Source organism: Tamandua tetradactyla, chromosome 7 (assembly GCF_023851605.1).
Source record: "Tamandua tetradactyla isolate mTamTet1 chromosome 7, mTamTet1.pri, whole genome shotgun sequence".
Lineage (NCBI taxonomy): Eukaryota > Metazoa > Chordata > Mammalia > Pilosa > Myrmecophagidae > Tamandua > Tamandua tetradactyla.
The window spans coordinates 83,411,857-83,427,185 of record NC_135333.1 but is presented as its reverse complement, the minus strand read 5'-3'; the positions used below and the strand labels follow the sequence as shown (position 1 = coordinate 83,427,185).

Below are 15,329 nucleotides of genomic sequence, written 5' to 3'. Positions count from 1 at the left end.
AGAAAAGTATCTCACAATGAACTACCTCACTGTTTAAAATTGCTGTTTGGCAGAACGAAAGATAAAACCTAGACTCCTCAAAGAATAATTGGTTGAAGAAGCATTTTCCCAAATGAAATGTTAAAATTAAAACATAAATACTTATTTGCTATCTTCTATCTGCATAGCAGAGTTCATGTTGTAATCTCAGTGGTTCTCGACCAGAAGTCATTTTATCCCCCAGGGACTTTTGCAATGATGTGGAGACGTTTTGGTTTTCACAAAAAGGTGGGGGGACTGACATTGGTATCTAGTGGGCAGAAGCCAGATATGCTGCGAAGAGTCATAAACCAGTGGGTTCACCTGAAAGAGGCAGTTATCTCTTTCCTAGCAACAGACAAACAGAAAGTTCTCCGAGCTCTCTTGACATATGCGTATTGTGGTAATTGTCATCAACATTCCTACAAGGACAGATTTTATAAGGTTGTTTTTGTAAGTTTTCAATGCAAAGGAAAAAACAAAACAGTAAACTGTAATGGGGCGAAAGCAATTCCACAGGCTGGAGGCAAAGGTAGAAAAAGACTGTTAAACAATGTCAGAGTAAAAACTTAAAACATCTAGAGCGAATTTAATGGATAAAATGGTTATGATTTTTAGGTTCCTTCCTGCTTCTATTGTATGAGATGACAAAGCCACCCCTACTATATTTGGGGTTTGGACAAACATTTGTTGTGGAGTCTTTGTCCATATAAACAAACTCAAAGAAATTTCACAACAAACCAACTCAAAGAAATTCTTTGGCGAGAGATGCCCAAAATGGAAACATTATTGGAACAAGTTCTAAAATAGTACTAACAGTACTATTTATTGATAGATGGAAAAGTGAAAAAGAAGAAGTACGAAGAGAGGATATGTTTATAGAAAAAGTAACATGGAAAGTCAGCTTTATAATGATTGTGCTAATTGCTGTATGACTGAATTAAAAAAAAAACCCATGTGAATTTTATGTTTTTTAAAAATTTAACTTAGAAATGAATTAACCCATCACCAAATTAGATGAGTAGGCAAATGCTTTGGTTAGTCAACTTCAGTAGCTATTATGAACAGACCCATTCTCCTGTATACTTAAGTAGACAACTTAGTGAGGTACAGTGATGTCTCATCAGAATTCATCCTTGTGACTTCAAATAATACTACAGAAACTAACTGAACTAGATAGATCCTTCTTATTCCAGAAGTTTTCACAGTTTAGAACTCCAGTACTTGGTAGAAAATTGGCAGCAGTTTGCCAAACAGGTCACAGGGTCGTTTTAAGTATACTGATGCCCTACTGTATTTAATAACTTTTTTTCTTCCACACTTGAATAGTCAGAACTTTATTTTGCATATATAAAACTTTAATTATTTAGGAATATATAAACCAGAATTTCATTATATAAGGAAAATTTTCAATCATTTAAAGCCTAGACGAATCATACCCAAAAATTATTTCTTTGGCAAGGAGTCTTAAAAATAATTGATAAGGTCTGGTCGGTAGACAGTTTAAGTCACCAATAATATATAAAAGATTGAAGAACCTGCAGGTTTCTAACATGGGTAAATAAAGGACTGCTGGTATAGTACATAAAATTTTAGGAGGTTTACAAATTCACAAATTGAAGTATTTTTTTTTCCTTTTCCCACAAGGACCCTCACCAATTAGAAATTTTCTGCTCCCTGGAATCCTCTATCATGTTTAAGTTTTCCAAAGGAGAACAATTTTTATTGCCTCTCAATTTCTCATTGGAAAATCTTTCTTCAAGAATGTGAAAAAAAAAAAAAAGGAGCTAATTGCTTCCTGGGAAATTCATCCTTGGACCTTCATTTGATATTACTGGAGACACAGCCAGATAAAGAGTTCTCCTAAAAGTTTATCATTTAGCATCTTTCCTATATTTGGATTATCTTCTTTTTGAAAGTATAAACTTTAAAACATGAAAAGAAAATCAGCAAAGAAATTGTGAGTGAACTGACAAATTATGTCAGAGAATTACTGATAATACAGTAGAATAAAACAATTTGAATAAAATTCTTGATGAGTCTCAATAGTCATATGCAATTAAGTATGGAATAATTTAATTGAAGCGAGGTGTGCATTTTTCTATATGACTATTTGGTATAAAAGGTACACCTTGTTATCATCTGTGATAATACACATATGAATTAATTTTGGAGGACTAAGGCAAATTTGAGGAAATTTCTTTTTATTAAGCATCTAGTGGGCCTAGGCAGCTTAACTTTCTCCTAGTAATGATAAATGCCTCAGTACTAGCTGATATTTTTTGATCCTCTGAGCTAAGTAAGACTGACTTTGGACAAAGCTATGGGCTGCTTAAAGGTCAAAGCTGTTGTTGACTTCATTTTTTGATTCCTCAAACACTAAAAAAGTACCTGACATAGATTTACATTTTTTGGAACCAAAATAAAATATGTTAAAATTTGACTTGCAGGCCACTCACTCACATCTGAGGCAACTCTCTGCTCTCCCTTAGGTATTTTTTGATGCTGAGACATCAAGCCAGTTTCCTTTTTGGGCACCTAAAATTTTTCATGCCATACATTTTGTAGCATTCAAGATTTCCCACTATTACATTTCCATCTTTATGCATCCTTTTACTACTGATAAAACTGAAGCCATATAGTATTTCTTTCATTTTGTATATCTGCCCCTATTTTCTTTCTTCTCTCTTCTTTTAGCAGGGATTTCTCTACTTTTTCATCTGTACTTTTTGTTGGATTTATCCAATAGTTCATTTCAAAACATGACCAATTTCTCTGAACTTGGGTGAATGGTGGGGTGGGGGTGGGGGTTAGGTAAGAAGAGAGAAAAACACAAGGACAGGTGACACAAGGGCCACTTTGAAAAAAAGTATCTTTCCTTCCTTGAACCACACTATTCCCTGAGTCCTCAGTCAGTTCACTCTTGAGAATTTTCAGTGTTTCCCTCTCCACATCGACTCCTTCCTCTGCCATTAAGAAGCACACATCTCACTTTAGCATAAGAAGAAAGTTCACCTCCTTCTACTACCCCCTCTTTCTTTAATCTAACCCTTCTTTTAAAATAAAACTCCTGCAAGGGACCTCTCTCGACTAATATTCTCTGTTTTTACTCTTCTTGCACCTCTGTCTGTGGTCTCGGCCCTCTTCTCGGTATAAGATGAGGGGACACCACTTTTGATTCTCTATCATCTCTCCTCCAGCTGCTCTGCATAGCACACATGCACTCTCTCTACAGACGCCTCCCAGCCCTTGCTGTTTGTGTCCCCTAAGAACCAGCCTTTCTTCCCTGTTTATCTTGTTTACTGCTCTTCTTTGAAGAATCTATCTTCTGGTACAGTTCAATTACCACATAGCTGATTAGTATTGGCATTAACATCTCCTGCTCTTAATCTCGCAACAGAGAAGCAGGCAGGCATCTCAAGTGTTGGCCTGAAATTCCCTTTTGGAATTGTCGTCATCACTTCTCACTTAACATTGCTAAAACTGAACTCATCATCTTCCCTCTGAACTGGTCTGTGTTGATGGCATTAATCTTCCAAGTACTTAGTTTCAAACTCCTGACTCTCTCTATTTCCTCCTTGCACTTAATCTGTAATTCATGACATTCTCTAGATTCTTCCCTCCACAGTAGTTTCTGCAACAGTTCCTGTCCTACAAGTTTTTATAAGGCAATTTTAAAGAAAATTTGCACACATCCAAACATGCCCCACAGTCCTCTTTGCTGAGACTTTTACTCAAGATTTTCCATCCATTTCTTCCTCCTCTATTTGTACTTTTGAAACTTACCCAGCTTTCATCTCAGGTATCATTTTCAAGAAGAGTCTGATTGTTTTAGTAGGGAGAAATAAATACTCTCTTCTCCCAAAACTGCCATCAGACTTTGCTTATATATTTAAAATTGCATCTGCCAGTCTGCTTATTGGCAAATTACGTATACAAGTGTTGCTCTATTTCCAACCATAACTTGTTACTGCTTTGAAAGCAGTGACCTTGTGATTCAGTTTTTTTCCCATGTTAGACTTACACATACTAAGTGCTTAAACACCGATCCTAAATTAAACAAAACTGAGATGGATTTCAGGTGATCTTCAAGCATTAATGCTGCCTGTCTGAGAGTCACTTTGAAAGGCTCAAAGGCTTTAGACAGTATTCAAGGAAATGAGAGCAAGATAAGAAGGGATCATTAACCTAATGTAAAGACAGCATTTTTTTTTTTTTTTTGAGTGGAAGAAGGAGATCAGAAGAAAGGTTATTACTTAATGACTTAATGTCTAATTTACCTATCTGGAATTCCTTAAGAGAATAACTTGCTGCTATTGTCACTGTTGTGTGTTTGTGTATTTGTGTGTGTCTTTGCTTTTTAGCTTGACAATTCTTTTCTAAGTTGAAGAACAGATGTGGGACAAAGTTACACTACATTTAGAATAATTATTCTTCTTGTTGAGAGATCCATGAAAAAACCTTGACATTTATAATAGTTAATTCAAGCAAAAAGATTCTAATTCTTTGGCTTTTCAGAACCACCTCTGAATTGCAAATACAATCAAATTTTGTTTATGAAAATATTGTTTTGTGTGTGGATGTGGAAGTCTGAATCTTTTTAGCTGTATGTAATTACCTAGACTATTTTAAATTTTTACTCGATTTTTTGTGTTTAAAGTTATTATGGGCACTGTTGTATTTTTATTAGTTTTTTTCAATGTATATTGACAGTCACCAATCCAAATGTGATGATAAATGATATCCAAATAGGCTATTTCAAGAGTGTATAATATATATTTTAAATAATAATTTTTATACAATAGTGCATTGTATGGCCAGATCTGCAACCCACTACATGGCTTCATTTGATTGTAAAAGGTCTTTGGTGGCAATGACTAGAATCTGGTGTGTTCTGTGATTTTACTTTTGTTCATCATCTTTACTTTGTTTTGGTTTAGGGTCACAAAGCATTTACTAGACATTCCTTTCACTGTTGATACCTATTTAACAGCATAAAAATATTCAAATTCTGATGAGAAATACTGTAGATGTGTACAGAGGTAGGACTGCCAGAGAAAACAGAGGGGAAGGGAGAGGAAGGGAGGGACAGAAAGCCAGACATACATTCTTTTGGATAATGCTAATTTAATGGATTAGTTTATATTATCAAACTGATATATCAAACTGATAGTAGACAAAAACGAAATCTCGGCTCTTAAAAGTACTTGGTTTTATTTTCCAGAGATTAAGTTAAATGCAGCTACCCATACAAACTTAATGACAACACAGGATCACGACAGCTTTGTAGAGCACTTAAGAGATGCTCATATTTTCATACTCTAAACTTTCATATACAGAAATGAACATTCAACTCTATTTCTTTTAACAATGTCTTTTAATGCCAATACAAAATGCGAGCCACAGAAGTAAAAATGTTCCACTCGTTTAATTTTTATTTGGCATGTTCACAGTCAGGTAAACAGGCTGCTACGAGATAAATTATTTTTATGTTTCTTCACAATGTGCCCTAGGAGAAGAGATAATTTTCTTACTTTGAAACTCAGTCTTTATTCTGTCAGGCAAAGTAATTATGAAAGCAAAACAAATCCACATTGTCTAATTAGGTCATTAAGAGGCATAAATGCGTCATGGAAGCTTTTCTCTTTGCCTAAGACATAAAGTAAGACAATGAAAAGTCTGGTAATATAGAAAGGTTTAGAATTTGTTTCTGTTCAAAAATAATAGTTCCTTTCATCTTTCTATTTCTCTAAGTCTAAGACAGCTAATTTAGAGCAAAATCTGTAATTAGTTCAGGATTTCTTCTGATTACATTACAAAATATTTAACCAAAAACAGGAAGATAGAGAAGAGAAGAAAAAACATAGAAAAATTATCAAAGAAAGCAAATGAAATCAAGACACTGGATTGTTGATCAAAATTCATTCTGCAGAGACAAGATGATTAAAATATCTATTCACATAAACACAACCAATCTAGGATACCAGAAAGCTCTTACGAGGAATATACTGGCGTCCACCTCTGTTTTTGAAATCTAGACTTTAATTACAGTTAACCTAAATAAAAACAAATGGTATGTTGTTTCGCCTGTTTCTCTCTCTCCTTATCATTATTTCTTGAGTTTTAGAAAAATCATGGCTCAAAGTGTCAAGAAACAAAATAAACAAAACAAAACTTACCTGTGATCCTCTTGGTCCTCGCTTGTGATCCCATTCAGAATGCCCCATGAGCTGTAAAGATAATATAATAATTTCAATAAATTAAATGATACTTATTGTTCAATGAAATATTTTCACTTTTTCTTTTAAAGAATAATCAGTTTTGAAATCTCTGAATAGTAATGTCTCAAATAGCCACTGAAAACAGATGGTTAGACCTGAACTAATGAACTTCTGATGTGATAGCTAACATTTCAACTTTTAACTGTTTGGGGGAATTTTAATATTACTATTCGGCAAAGCGAGTCTTTTATGGTATATTTTTACTCTTCCGTGTCAGGAATATCCTAGATAGATGTTAAACGACACAAAATTTATTTGTATATCATTAAGCTTCTACTTCATTAGGAAAATATGCTGAAGTAGTCTGCAAATATAGTCATAAGTGACAAGAACCAGAAAAATGAAACTATTATAATTTCAAAGTTCAGTTCAGATAATACCTCAAAAATATGAGCGTTCTATAGAATAAAATTATTGTGTGAAATATGCCCCCAAAGTCTTAAAATGTAGATTGTCATAAAACAGAGACTAAAAATTATCATCAATTTACTTCCATAGTTGTAACAGCCCTGACCTACATCAGTGATGAAGTCCCATTTTTATTTATTGAGAAAACAAATTTGACTAGAGGAATATTAAGGAAATACAAGACATCAGTTGTGAAGAATGAAACCATTCATCTATTATACTCACTATTCATGAGCATCAACTGAAGGACTTATTTGTAACTAATAAGCAAGCATGACACATGGAAGGCTATGCAATATATTTATATAGATATTTAGCTTTTCTACATAACAGTAAGACTTCTTAGTAGATATAATGAAAGACAAAAATTGTTCACAAAATAAATTAAAAAATAACAAACTTTTGAGCAGTATTATCAAGAAATGTATGCTAACCATATATAGAAAAACTTCCTGAGAGATAAACAGTGCTTCTGGCTACCAAGACTGAATTCTATAAAATCATTATTCTATTACATCATTAAGAATTTATTCCTACCCAAACATATTTATAGGCATAACTCAATTTCAATCAAAAGCTAGTGACAAATTTTTTTAGGAAGCTGAAAAAACCAAAACTTAAATTTTGTGAGGGAAAAAACATAAGAATCAGTTGGAAATACTTGAAAATACCTTTCCAGTTACTCAAATATATTATACAAGTTTAATAACCCAAATTATGCAATAATGGGTTAAGAATCAAAATATAAATTGAGACTTAGCACACAGTTTGGAAATAAACTCAAATACATGTAGCAACAAAATATAGAAAAGAAAATATCTAAAACCAATGGGTACTTGATAAATTATTCAACAAATGAAATAGAGAAACTGACTTTTTGGTAAAAATAAATTTGAGCTGAACTATCAAAAAATATATAAATTATAAATAGACAAAACATTTCATTTAAATAGAAGATGAATTCATAAGTATAAAATAGAATAAAATCTAAGTAAATATTTCACTTATCTTGGAATGCAAAAAGATTTTTCAACTTAAAACAAACAAACAAAAAGCATGCAATAAAAAATCTATTGATCAGGGGCGGTGCGACGGTGGCTCAGTGGCAAAATTCTCACCTACCATGCTGGAGACCCGGGTTCAATTCCCGGTGCCTGCCCATGCAACAAAAACACAAAAAAGCAAACAAAAAATCAATTGATCTGCTACATAGAAGCTTACAGTGTCTGTACAAAAGCAACACTGTTAAAACATCTGTAGCAGATGGTAGATAAAAGATAATTTCCTCTTTCAAAAGTTTCATCTCCTGGTTCACAAATTCAAGCAAAACACAGCTTTAGTAGAAAATTGGGGGAAGGATAAGAATAATTTATAGAAGAAATATAAAGTCAATAGATTTATGGGGAAAAGTTTAACTTCCTCGGAGGTGAAAGATATTCAATATAAGCAATAACAAGATAATACTCTTCTCAATCAAATTAGCAAACTCATAGTACTAAATATTTGGTAAGAATCTAAGAATATAAGTTCATAAGCATACACACACACAAACACCCTTATATACGCTACAAATAGAATATACTGATATATCAAGTAGTAATCTTAATACATATCAAATACTCTTAAAAATCCATATTTCTTGAATACAAAAGAATACTATACAGCAATTAAAATCCAACTTCTAGTGCTTTAAAAAATCTAATTTTTTTAATGCTTTATGAGTAACGCTCATAAGCCAAAAATTTTAAAAGGTAATTTTAAACTATTCAGTTTTAGCAAGACAGAATCAATCATTTCAAGCCTTGAAACTATTATAATGATTTCATTATAGTTTGGCTAGCAAACAATTTTGGGCAAATTAGACCAGATTATTATTGCATAAATTGCTTGCTTACATAGGTGGTATTTCTTTAATGCTTTTAATATTTTTTGAAATTTCTGAATTTATTGGCATTACATTTACTAGTAAATATTTATTATATAATATAATTTATTACTATAATGTACATAAATTACTATAATATAAAGTTGCATATATGGGGACTTACAAACACTAATGAAATGGTCTGATTTAGGAATCTATAAAGTAAGACCATTAATTTGCTAGAACTATCAAAAATGATTCTTGACATCATTCAAACATCTGCCTTATGGAGGCCTTGAAAATACCTCTCCATCATAAGAAGAAGACTAGATGCTTGTTTCAGACAACTTTACAGAGATGATAAATGAGCAGGATGCTGTTAATTAGAAAAAAAATATTTCTAAGCACAAGGTTTACTTCCAACTTTCATTCTTTTGTCTAAATCTTTTGAAAAAGTACTTTTATTAAGGCTGTTATGATTATTATTCGCTTTGCTTATGAGATTAAACTAACAGGATAACTAGGTAAATTCTACTCTGAATGGTTATCACAGCAAACAGAGATTAAACAAACCTCAGACACATATGCTGATCCAAAATATAACATTTTAAAGGAGGGCATTTGATGATTATGGATAGTAAGTTAAGATGGTAACCTTTCTCTGGGATCAGAACTAATAAAATAAGAAAAGCATGGAATTCATTGCTCTCTGCATTTAATTGTCTTAAAGATGATGAATTTTAGTCAAAGAAGAAAAAGAAATCAAAATACAGACTCATTTTGGTCATGACACTACAGAAGAAAATTCATTTGGCAATTAATCAACCAGAATTTATAAAAGAAACCTCCAAAATACACTCTCTAAATCAGTCTTTTTCTTATCAAGCATGAAATACAAAAAAAATATCAATTTCTAAAAGAATTAATTCCTAGCCTTATGAAATAAACTAATGAAAGAGATTTAAGTAAGGGAAATTATACTATAGCTTATCACATCCTATTATACTATATAGTAATATAGTTATTACATTCTAACTTTACTGTATTCGAAAGGTGTGCATGTGGTAATATTTTTTAAATGTATATTATCACTACTTTTTCAAATTAATAAAAAAGTTGCCAAAATCTATACCCCATGTGAAATATAACCAAAAAGGAATGGACTCTGTTATAACAACTGAAATACTGAAATTATATCTTTCAATAAAAGTATCAAAGGAATCAACAGATTATCCCCCTTTGGACATGAAATTGTACCAGGGTTTCCCCATAGATTCCTCTCCATGATGACAGTTCAGTGGCACAAGATTGGAAGGATCATGAAAGGAGGAAAAGGAATGAGGAGAGCATATGACAGCATATATATTTTTATCTTATTTGCACATATTTATTTTATTCTTTAAGGAACACTGACCACAGATCATGGATCAAAGACAAATACGAACAAAATGTTTTCAGTTTGCTGTTAAAAAAAACTATCCCTAGTCATACTAGGTTTTCATACTAACTGAATGTATTTATTTAATACTGCACACTGGTTGAATTAAAATTCAGCATTTGGGCCCCTGTATGTATTCCTGTTAAAGAAGACGCATTTTTAGAAAGTAAGCAGACACCTCCCTATCTTCACTCCCTCAACTAACAATTACATTACGAAAAATAAAAATTATTGGCCAGTTATAATATACAGTAAAGAAGAGAGTGTGCAAAAAAAGTCAATGCATTTCAGTATTAAGTACAAATTGACGCTGAGGTTATATCAATGAAAAAGTCAAAACATCCTTTGCTTCCAAGAGGCAGGATTAGCATTAAGTTCCAGATGACCAAAGCCATCCTTCGAAATTATCATGGGATTAGATAAATGACATAAATGGGTCACGGACAATGAGGAACAGAAGTAGAAAGCAATCTACTGTGGGGTTATTTTTTCTTTCTGCAAATTCATCTGGACTAAAGTTTCATGATAAATGAATAGCAGCATGATACCTAAGCAATTCTGGGGAAAAAGTCAGAAAGTTTATTAACATGATACAATATTCTTTTTGGCAGAGAAATACCTGTGATTTTAAGACCACTTATATGAAGTTGCTAGAAATGTAAAAGAGACAGAAAGACGGGAGAGAGGGGTGGGGAGGGAGAGAACAAGAGAGAAGCACTAGAAGTGTGAATTAAAAACAGGAAATTCAAATATTCTGGTTGATGAAAAGTACAGGGCTATTTAATTCAGGAAGAAAATATGCTTGTCTCTCACCATCTAGAAAAAAGATTCTTTTGGCTATTTAACTAAGATGACTCCTCTGGGTAATGATATTTTAATAAGTATCTTACCAGAAGTTCTGGGGATATATAAGTCACCAAGATCATGCCTACACATGGCAAACAAAATGTTTCCATCTGCATGAAGTGATTCTATAAAAAAAAACAAAGGATCCATCCTCACATCTTAGTTCCAGATAACCAGAACAAAATGAAATTTATGGCTTGAAAACATAAACGTGTTTCGAGGTATGTTTCCTCGAAAAGAATCTTATTATATCCTGCTATATGAAGCATTTTGAAAATCTCAACTTCCTTGACACTGTCTAGGCTATTTTCACACTTATAGTTCTTCTTCTCTATCTCTCTCTTTATTTTTAATAATAAATTTCTACATTACAGCCTTTAGCGAACAGTATGTTACACAGTACTTGCTTCCAAGGAAAACAAAACTGCTGCCAAACACAGAATTTTAAAAGTTCACAGGAGAAGCAAAAGAGTAGTCAGCATGGAAACAAAAAGGTTCTATCCAAGCAGACATATTTTTAATAATGGCATGAGAAATGACAGTCATTGAAAAGTATATTTGTGTAGGTAAAATAGGGTCCCTTAATGCTTTTATATTCTTCCAAGTGTTAATTTATTTGTTGTTTGCTTGTTTTTATAAAAATGAATGCCTTTTTAGAGACTTTTGAAATAAAAAAGTTGCAGGAGAATCACAAGACATGAAATAAAAAATGATTTTTTGCGTGCTCACAATGAGGCAAGAGGTTTTATAAGTAAAATATGTAATGACTAAAGTTAGCTACTGTTATCTTCATGTGCCTCTCAAGAAAACCATTCTCTTTTCTCACTTGTTGAAAAGTATCAGAACATTGTTGAAAACATAAAAATAACATACAGATAGGGATGTGAAAGTTATCTTACAACCACCTTTTTCCTTCCTCATTCATTCATTAAACATATTTATTATTTGCCTATTATGTGCTAGGTGCTGTCCTAGGCACAGGTTCTCGTTAATAAACAATGAGGCTCTTATGTTCTAGTGAAGGAAGAGCGATGACAAACAAAAATACGTATTATAGACCACGCGGTAAGAGAAGCTATGAAGAAGCTTAGGGCAAAGTAAGTAAAAGCGTGGAGAGTGAATGATGGCAGTTGGGGTTGGGAGAGGGGCGAATTTTACGTAAGTAGATCAGGGTAACTCTTCCCCATAAAGTGACAATTTATCAATGAACTCTGTGACCTGAGAGGAGATACACAGATCTCTTGGGTGAGACTCTGCCAGGTAGAGGAAAGAGAAGATGCAAAGGCCCTGAGGCAGGCAGGAATGGTACATATGAGAAGCAGAAAAGTGTCCCTAAGTTAAAATTGAAAAAGGAGTTGAATCTTTTTAATCCTAGATATCTTTTTGGTATTTACTCCCTTTCCTTTGCATGAAATTGGAAGAAGGTTAATCACTAGCTCCAAAAATTAAAAGTTATAAAAAGCATTTCCTAGGTAAAATGCCAATGGACCAGGTATTTTCCCATCCCAAAACTCTTATTCAATTTTATCCACTACTACAAGATTTATGGAGCACATATGACAACCCACAAAGGTGCCTTTGTGTCAGAGTACATGCCATGGTCTTTACAATTTTACTGCTTTTTACACATGTACTTTACTTTTCAAGAAAATCATAAAATACTTAAGAGCAAAGACTTTGTTTTTTATTAGAGAACTTATGAGTTTACAAGACAACCATGCATAAAACACAGGATTTCTACTCACCACCCCACCAACAACACCCCGCATTGGAACGGATCATTTGCTACAACTGATAATAGCAGTTTCACAACTATACTATAAACTCAAGTCCATGGTTTTCTTTAGGGCTCACTGTGCATTGCTCAATGAATTTTTAAAAAATTTATATTCTGTTATATATACAATCTAACATCTCTGCTTTTAATCATATTCAGACATACATATTTCAGTGCCATTAATTATATTCACAATGTTTACTAGTATCACCTCCATCCATCATCAAAACATTTCCATCATTGAAATTAGGAACCCTACACACTTGAAGCCTTAATTTCCCTTTTCCTATATCCACCCAGTCGCCAGATAACCTACATTCTAAATTCTGACTCTATGAGTTTGCTTATTCTAATTATTTCAAGTCAGTGAGATCATACATTATTTGTCCTTTCAAGTCTGGCTTGTTTCACGCAACATGATGTCTTCAAAATCCATCCATGTTTTTGCATATATCATGACTTCATTCCTTTTTTACAGCTGAATAAACAATTCCATTGTTGGCTGCTTCCATCTTTTGTCAAATGTGAATAATACTGCTAGGAATATCAGTGTGCAAATATCTTTTCAAGTCCCTGATTTCAATTCTTTTGGGTACATAGACCTGGTAGTGGGACTGCTGGTTCATTTGGTAATTCTATTACTGAGTTTCTGAGGAACTGCCAGACTGCCTTCAAGTGGCTACACATATTTTTTGTTGCAACCAGCAATGAAAGAGTGTTCCTATTTCTCTGCATTCTCTCCAACACATATTCTTTTACATTTTTTTTATAGCAGCCATACTAATGACTGCGAAATGGTACCTCATTGTGGTTTTGATTTGCATTTTCCTGATGGCAAATGATGCTGAGTGTCTTTCCATGTACTTTCTAGCTACTTATCCTCTTTGGAGAAATATTGGTCCTTTTCCCATTCTTAGAATTTAGATACTTATCTTGCTGTGGTTAAGCTGAAGGATTTCTTTATATATTCTGGATGTATCCCTTTATCGGATATGTGGTTTCCAAATATTTTCTACCATACTGTATGCTATTGTTTTACTCTCATTATAAAGTACTTTGAAGCACTAAAGTTAATTTTGATGCACTCCCCTTTATCTACTTTTTCTTTGGTTGTTTGTGCATTGGGCACAAAGTCTAAGAAACCATTGCCTAACGCAAGGTCCTGAAAATGTGTCTTTATGCTTTCTTCTAGGAGATAGTCCTAGCTTTTATAACAAGGTCTTTGATCCATTTTGTGTTGGCTTTCATATACCGTATGAGGTAAGGGTTCTCCTTTTTTTTGCAGAGAGATCTAGTTTTCCCAGCAACATCTGTTGAAGAGCGTATTCTTTCCCAGTTGAGTGGTGTGCTGCTTTGAAGCTGTTATGTACCCCAGAAAAGACCATGTTATTTAAATCTGGAATTTAATTTAATTCTGCAAAATTGAGATGGGACCCACCCAATTCAAGGTGGGTCTTAATACTCTACTGAGAGAAAAAAAAGACAGAAAAAGTTGAGAAAGCTCAGGGAGAGAAAAGCCCAGAGAAGCACGCTAAGACCCTCAGAAGCTGAAAGGGCCAGAACCTGAAAGTAATGAAACCTAGGAGCGAAGGACCAGCAGATGCCAGCCAGGTGACTTCCCATGTGATAGAGGAACCGCGGATGCAGCATACTTTCTTCAAAGAAGGTATTGCCCTGTTGATGACTTACTTAGGACATTTTCATGGCCTTAGAACAGTAAATTTGTAAAGTAATAAATCCCCAGTACAAAAGCCAGCATATTTTTGGTATATTGTTCTCCTGCAGCTTTAGCAAATGTAAATAAGTAATCTTTGCCACCTTGTCAAAACTCAGTTGGCTGTAAACGTGAGAGTTGATTTCTGAGCTCTCAATTCTATTCCATTGATCTAAATATCCACCCATGTGACAGTACCATGCTGTTTTGAATACTGTGGCTTTGTAACAGGTTTTAAGTTTGGGAAATGTCAGTACTTAGCTTCATTCTTTTTCAAGGTAGCTTTGGCTATTTGGGGTCCCTTTCCATTCTGCATGAATTTGATGATTGGCTTTTTCATTTCTTCAAAGAAGATTGTTGGAATTTTGATTGAGATGGCATTTTTTTCATATATGCACTTGATTGTTTTGAGGAGGTTTCTTTCTATTCCTAGTGTTCTAAATGTTTTTATCAAGAAAGAGTGTTGTACTTTGTTAAATGCCTTTTCTGCATTAATTGAGATGATCATGTGTTTTCTGTCTTCATTCTATTAAGATGGTATATTCCATTAATTGATTTTGTTATGTTGAACCAACTTTGCATATGAGGGATAAATCCCTTTGGTCATAGTATAAATTTCTTTCAATATGCTTCTGGGTTTGGTTTGTTACTATTTTGTTTAGGATTTTGCATCTGTATTCACAAGAGATGTTGGTCTGTAGTTTTCTTTTCTTGATAAAGTGATCTTTATCAGGCTTTGGTATGATGGTGATGTTGGTTTTGTAGGATGAATTTGGAAGTGTTCTTGGTTCTACAATTTTTTGAAAGAGTTTGAGCAGAATGCAGTTATTTCTTCATGGAATGTTTGGTAGAATTCCCCTATGAAGCCCTCTGGCCTTAGGCTTTTCTTTGTCGATAGGTTTTTGATGACTGATTCAATTGCTATACTAATAATTGGCTTGTTGAAATCTTCTATTTTTTCTTGAGTCAATGTAGTTAGTTTG

At 33.4% G+C, this 15,329-nt stretch overlaps 1 protein-coding gene across 2 annotated transcripts in view; it reads right to left on the bottom strand.

Annotated features, from left to right (window-relative positions):
- Positions 1–15,329, bottom strand: part of PDE3A (phosphodiesterase 3A) — a 342,518-nt gene that overhangs the window by 117,606 nt on the left and 209,583 nt on the right. For both annotated transcript variants that reach the window (XM_077170242.1, XM_077170243.1), the window contains exon 2: positions 6,198–6,248. In XM_077170242.1, coding sequence (XP_077026357.1) covers positions 6,198–6,248 — 51 coding nt within the window. The remainder of the gene's footprint in view (positions 1–6,197; positions 6,249–15,329) is intronic.